The sequence below is a fragment of the Gorilla gorilla genome, chromosome 19 (assembly GCF_029281585.2).
Source record: "Gorilla gorilla gorilla isolate KB3781 chromosome 19, NHGRI_mGorGor1-v2.1_pri, whole genome shotgun sequence".
NCBI lineage: Eukaryota > Metazoa > Chordata > Mammalia > Primates > Hominidae > Gorilla > Gorilla gorilla.
The window spans coordinates 25,822,605-25,829,784 of record NC_073243.2 but is presented as its reverse complement, the minus strand read 5'-3'; the positions used below and the strand labels follow the sequence as shown (position 1 = coordinate 25,829,784).

Genomic DNA, 7,180 nt, shown 5'->3' with positions numbered 1-7,180 from the left:
AAAATGTTGATCTCTTCAGTCTCAGAATGGCTGGATGGGCAGGGGGGACCACAGCCTTGGGAGGTGTCTCCTAGCTGGGAGAAGGCTGACTAAGGGTTCCTCAGAGTGTTGACTGGGCTGCATTCGAGTTTGACAGTATAACCTATGATCCCTACAGGAGGCAAGCACAATGGTGGTATTTGCCATGTGCTGGATGGAACCAAGAAGGACTTCAGCAGCCAGCTGAGAATGTAATGCTGTCTTCTGCAGTCAAGAGACCCCTGGAATTGCTGGGAGGGTTGGTGTTCCAGGATGCCTGGGACAAGGCATGCAGCCCAGAGAGCATCCAGCCAGAGTAAAGGTGCCAGAAGGCTAAGCAGGTTGTACTGGAAGAGGTAGCTCACAGTAATAGCTCCAAACCTTAGACTTTGAATAGATCAGGTACTTGTGTGTATTTGTGACTGGTGTGCTCTTTGACCAATGCTGATGACTCCTTTAACCCATGAAGTTTTTGAAGACTAGAGCTTCATTATCCTTTGAAATATTTGATATGAAAGAGAGAGTTTAAATGGATTAAAAACTTATTTTCACTGTATGAGAATATTCAACATTATATTTTTCATTGAAGGAGAAAGAAGAACTGGTGAATTTTTAAAATACTCCAACAGTTGTAAATTACTTGGTTTTCCATTTTCATCCCTCCTTCTTGGACAAAAATCCCCGCTATGGTAATTATCAAGAACACAGATACTGTTTGTATCATTTTTGAAAATTTGATCTGGAAATTCATGTCATATTTCAAGAATAAAGTCAGAAACAAACAAGTTTTATTTGTAGGATATAGCTCAAATTTTTCCTTAGGATTTTCAAGAAGATATTATTTGTAAGTTTCTGACATATTCAGTATTTAATATTTTCCTTAATGCTATGTGTATCATAGTTATTATATTTATATTACATAAAGGAATGTAAAAAAATTAAAAATATTCTCCCCAAGCCCTTTACAGATATAGACAAATCCCTTCCCCATTACTCTAGCATGCTACACTAATATTGTCATTTTTTTCTCAGCGGGCTATGACACGAAAAAATGTTGAAAAGTACTCTCTAAAAACACCTCTGCTACTAGAAAATATTCAACCTTTTTTATTGCAGGCAAGTCAAATGGGTAGGGGGACAGGAAATGGTGTGCTAAGTAGAGGGAACAACTTTGGCAAAAGCAAAAAGGTGAGCGAGCAAGGAAATTCCTGAAACTACAGGAATATTGGAATAACAGAGAGGACCTTCTGTCTCTTTAAGTTGTTGAAGGCACATTGCTTAATTTTGCAGGGCTGGAAAGAAAGGATCAACAGGTAAAAATTAACTGTCACAAAATTAAAATACATATTTGTATTTTATTTATGTGACTTAACACGTGAAATATGCGAAGGTGATGCGAGGCAAGCCCGAATGGTGTGCCCAGCAAAGCCAAAAAGAATTTCCGAGGGAAGCCAGGTATCCTGGCTGCCCAGCCACTGCCTTTATCCACCAGCTTGACTCTTTCAGATCATCTTCTCAAATTATCCATAGGAGATTTATCCACATACTCAATAAGAAAAATATTTCTAATTATATCCAACCATTCTTAATATGAATGAGAATTATGCGGGGACGCTAGATTGCCAAGAGGTATTTTGCCAAACAATTCCTTTTGACTTAAGAAAGAAGAGGCAGCTGCATTGTTTCCATAGCTATCCATATAAAAGAGCCCTTGGAATGAGGCTGACTCGTCCTGCTTTAAAAAGCTCCAAGGTAAGTGGGAGCAGGACGGGCCTTTCAAGAGGGACACTGGTCACACCGCCCAGTGTCAGCAGCAGCTGCTAGTTCTGGTACTGCTCCTTCTGGAACTGCACGTTTTACCTCTATGAATTTTGTTACTTCTGTTTACAATAGCAAGCCATGCCATAAATGGGATTTTTCCCCCTCTTTTTGGTCAACTAATCAAGTGCTTTTCCCTTTTCTTTTATAGAACTGTCTCACTCCCAGGCTACATCTTCTCACTTGCTAACAAGGTAAGATTTGGACTAACCAGTTCCTGGAGGAGAATGCAAGAGGCTCTGGGATGGATTTCTGTCACTTAGCAACCTTTCAGAAAGTGCTTGTCTCAGTAAATACCCTTTAACAACTGTGCTTCAGGAAAGCGGTGAGAAAGGGAGGACTGTCCTTTCAGGACAATGCACACATCCTCATTTACGGCTCAAGCATTGGTGGGGTGACATTTGAGCAGGGGAATCGCTTTGAATAAATATATTGTCTGTGCAGGAAAAAAAGAGTCTACCCTCAGATTCCCTGGCTAAAAATCTCAAATTTGATAAAAATGTATCCTGCTGTTAGAATTCATTTAGTAAACATAATATCCAACAATGTAAAATGGAAGTAAGACAATCCTTCCTTTAAACTTCTTAAAGCCCTCGTAAAAAGTCACCTTACACAATGCTGAGTGCTGTGGCATTTTTCTTATATATAATAGAGGTATTAATCTGCCCTCCCACTACTTACTGCATTTCTAAAGGGAGAGACTAGGAGAGATGATTCAAATGAGTTTCAAGTTATTTGATCATGTAATGACTGCGGTAGAATTATTTGCCAAACCTTTCATTCTACTGATACCACTGGCAACCTACAGATCACATAGAATGGAGCAAACAGGGCCTGCATGCTTCAAAGGAAAATTTGGAATAGTAAAGGGAGCCCTTAGATGTAGAAGAATGAGGTTAACGTTGGCTACTGTTTTTATCCCTAATTAGTTTAAGGGGGTTAAACTGATGAACTGTATTTAATATGCAAAAAATTATGTCAGAGAAACTATACTAAGCACCTAACCTAAAAGAAAAAAAGGTAAACAAAATTATAATCTCCAATAAGCCACTGAACTTCAACAAATCTGGCTGAACAGGTAAAGGAGGAAATAAAGTTCTTCTACATTACATTCAAGACATGGAATTTTGTGACATGATAATTCATGACATCTCATATATAAATGGTGGCCTGAACAATTTCAAATTACTTTCTCAGTCATCATTTAAACCTCTTTTTCGAAGTATCTTCACATATATCATGGGCTGTGAATTTAGATAGGCAGAATTTATAATCCCTATTCTAAAGATGGAGTCACTTAGGCTCAAAAATATCAAGTGACATACCCAAGGTCACAAGCTACTTGACAGCAGCACTGGACTGTAATTCAGTTCCCAATGAGAATGTGAGTCCTGGAGGATGAAATAAGACAATGGATGCAAAGCCCTAAATACGGCATTGGGTACACAGAGACCACCTGATGCATTTTCGTTCTTGTGATTATGTTTGTCTCAGTAACTATAGTATGGTGAACAGCAGACCTGTCTAGTGGAATTTCCAACTGGGCCTATGAAATACAATAAATATTAAGATTTATTGGTATACATGGCAATCCAGACTCTCTAATGTGAAAGTTTTATCTCCTTTAGGACCTCTGAGTTCAGCAGCCATGAGTTCAGACTCAGAATTGGCTGTTTTTGGGGAGGCTGCTCCTTTCCTCCGAAAGTCTGAAAGGGAGCGCATTGAGGCCCAGAATAGGCCCTTTGATGCCAAAACATCTGTCTTTGTGGCGGAGCCCAAAGAATCCTTTGTCAAAGGGACCATCCAGAGCAGAGAAGGAGGAAAAGTGACGGTGAAGACTGAGGGAGGAGCAGTGAGTAGAATCCCAGGAGCTTGCCACATTTTATTGATTTTTGTTGTTGTTGTTTGGTCACTCAATTAATGTAAACGGTTATCTTTCCCGTTTACCAGACTCTGACAGTGAAGGATGATCAGGTCTTCCCCATGAACCCTCCCAAATATGACAAGATCGAGGACATGGCCATGATGACTCATCTGCATGAGCCTGCTGTGCTGTACAACCTCAAAGAGCGTTATGCAGCCTGGATGATCTACGTGAGTGTCCCCTGCCAGTGCTCTGTATAATCATCCTCATGTACCCTACCATCCTGCTTCTTCCACTGAGCATAAATAGGTCACAGGTAGTGACCCATTTCACTTTCATTGCAGCATAACTAGTTAAAAGGCTTCATGATTGCTATCGTAAAGCACAGCTCAACAGCCAGCACTTCCTTGTTTTCCCATCCAAAGCTGGGGAAGGCCGCTGTCCACGTTGACTGGGTTTGCCCAGAAACCCTTCAACAGGCATTTGAGCAGTTACTGCTTATATTTCAATCACATGTAATTTTCCCCATTCCTTTTCCCCACTCCAGCCGCAGAATCATCCAGAGTGAAAAGATAAACATGTTTTAACACTTTAAACTATTTTAATTTTTTTTTTTTTGAGACAGAGTCTTGCTCCGTGTCCCAGGCTGGAGTGCAGTGGTGCGATCTCGGCTCACTGCAACCTCTGCCTCGTGGGTTCAAGCGATTCTTGTGCCTCAGCCTCCAGAGTAGCTGGGATTACAGGCATGTGCCACCATGCCCGGCTATTTTTTGTTGTTGTTGTATTTTTTTTTTAAGCAGAGACAGAGTTTCACTATGTTGCCCAGACTGGTCTTGAACTCCTGGGCTCAAACGATCCACCTGCCTTGGCCTCCCAAAGTGCTGGGATTACAGGCATAAGCCATCATGCCTGGCCTAAATTTTTTTTTTTTTTTAAACAAATTTCACTCATTTTCACTCCCCTGAAATAACAGCAATTTGTATCTCTGTGTTCCGGTCCCTTCTATCTGGAATGTCACCTCCTCGATGAAACCTCTCCCACTTCCCCAAGCAGTGAGATGTTCTGTCCTTTCATTTCTGTCCCTGCCTTAACACTAACCATGTTTCTCCTTGATCATTCATTTACATGACTGTCTCCTACATAGACTGGGGATTCCTCAAGGGATATCATCTCATTTATCTGGTCTCATTTATATACTGTCTGGCAAAGGCCTGCACATAATAAACATGCAGTAAATATTTTTAAATCAAATTTATTATACTATATTCATATTTTTGCGTAGTTTAGCCAGTGCTGTTATTTAGCTAGGCAACACCTATACAAGTGTACCTAGAGTTGATGGTCAGCATCCAGTTTAACTAGTTGGTGCTTGTCTTGAACCAATTGTCAAAGATTTTTTAAATCCCCCTATTGTAATCATGATGTATATATATATATATATATATATATATATATATATATATATATATATATATCATTTCGTGTCCTGTTTCCTTATAACTTAAAAACGTTTTGTAAATATTTCCTGAGTGTTGCTGTATACTTTCATGTTTACTTTTTTAAATGCCTGCATCAAATTGTCTTAGAAGATTTACCATAGTTCACCTAACCATTCCCTTACTGTTGGCCACTTAGCTTATGTCCAAATTTATGTTCTCATAAATTTGAATTATCTTAATGCTGCAAAGAAAATATAAACCATTTCCATAAAACAATAAAAGTTTCACAGCACATGTGTTTAATAACATGTACTTCTTCTTCTGCTATGTAAAAATCACTGTGAAAAGCCCTGAGGAGAGCAATAAGAAAGCTGAATTGTAGTCACTTCCCTCAGGATTCTGCTATCACATTGTTGAACTTGCCAACTAGTTTTCACGCTGATGCCTTGAAGAAATAAGAGTACTCACTTAAAGTGCTCCTTTTTGTTAAAATTCAATTAATTTCCAGACCAGCCTGGGCAACAAAGTGAGACTTTAGCTCTACAAAAAGCACGTACAAAATTAGCTGGGCATGGTGATGCATGCCTGTAGTACCAGCTACTTGGAAGGGTGAGGTGGGAGGATTGCTTGAGCCCGGGAGATTGGGGCTGCAGGGAGCTGAGGTAGCACCACTGCACTCCAGCCTGGGTGACAGAGCAAGACCCTGTCTCAAAAAAACATTCAATTAATAAGTTAATTTCACAAATAACAGGAAAGGTCTTTGGGTACTTATTCTTTTTCCTTCTCATAGACCTATTCAGGTCTCTTCTGTGTCACTGTCAACCCCTACAAGTGGCTGCCAGTGTACAAGCACGAGGTGGTGACAGCCTACCGAGGCAAAAAGCGCCAGGAGGCCCCGCCCCACATCTTCTCCATCTCTGACAACGCCTATCAGTTCATGCTGACTGGTGAGTGAGCCGAATGCTTTGCAAGTGTGGAAACCTTTAGAGCAGAACCATAGGAGAAAGAGACTCGAGGCAATCTCAACACATTCCTTGAGATCGTCCCATTTAGTTGAGGCTGGTGTATTTATGAAGGAGAAGGTCCAGGAAGGGGAGAAAGGCTGATTTGTAATGCGTAATATTACATAATTGCTAATGATCTCTTAAATTTTGAAAAGTTCAACAGAGGCTGGCCATGGTTAGTTAGTATACTTTTGAATGACTCAGAAACTCAAATAAATATGAGCAAAAATACAAATATTTCTGTGTATGTATACACACACACACACACACACTCATGCACACACAATCACACATACAAACTGTGTCTCCGTTACTATGAGCCAAAAAATGGAAGAGTAAAACTTGTCTCTGTAGTTTCAGCCTCAGCATCCTAAACTGTGACAGATTAAACAGTCTCTATATGAAGGACGGCACAATGCTATCGCCCTTTGCCCAGAACCAACCTGAACAGGCTCCAGATTTAAGGTGTATTTGGTATTAAAACAGTTAGATGTTGAATCTGCTTCCTACAATATTGTCTTGGCTAGACCAATCTAAACTACTTGTGGCATCTTGAGAAGGGGCTTAGAGAATTCCTCTTCAGAGACAGTAAAACATCAAAACAAAATTTTACCTTTTCCTAAAAATATGACCAAAGCCGTATTTCTAAAACTATCACCTTTACTGTACTTACTCCTTTTCACACATTAAAAATATCTCTAATGCTCATTCTTCATTATGTCTTGCACCCACAGTATATATGTCCCTAACTTAAATCAGCAACTAAACCTAACCAAAGAGCCAAGTCTACTTTTGGTGTTTATTTAGTGATAGAGTATTAAAAAGAAAAAGTCTGGTGCTTCAGGAATACACAGCCACGTGGTCATCACTTATAGAGTGGCATTCAAACATTTTCCTTCCTCTTAGAATTTTTTTCCTCGAAGGAAATATTTCTTGGAAGATTTGAATATAAAACCAATAAAAGTAGTGGTGTTCTGTTTAAATGGGTGGATGTGTGCTAAGGTTGGGGAGGGAGAAAGTGGTAGGTCTAAAGCCTG

At 39.8% G+C, this 7,180-nt stretch overlaps 1 protein-coding gene across 2 annotated transcripts in view; it reads left to right on the top strand.

Annotated features, from left to right (window-relative positions):
- Positions 1 to 1,696: 1,696 nt before the first annotated feature.
- MYH2 (myosin heavy chain 2) overlaps positions 1,697 to 7,180 on the top strand; it is a 28,627-nt gene continuing 23,143 nt past the window's right edge. The window contains exons 1-5 of one of the 2 annotated variants that reach the window (XM_019013357.4): positions 1,697 to 1,770; positions 1,988 to 2,030; positions 3,465 to 3,688; positions 3,787 to 3,930; positions 5,930 to 6,086. In XM_019013357.4, the coding sequence (XP_018868902.2) occupies positions 3,485 to 3,688; positions 3,787 to 3,930; positions 5,930 to 6,086 (505 nt within the window). In that variant the 5' untranslated portion in view covers positions 1,697 to 1,770; positions 1,988 to 2,030; positions 3,465 to 3,484. Of the gene's footprint in view, positions 1,848 to 1,987; positions 2,031 to 3,464; positions 3,689 to 3,786; positions 3,931 to 5,929; positions 6,087 to 7,180 lie in introns of both variants that reach the window. The other variant, XM_019013358.3, reaches the window with a different exon arrangement.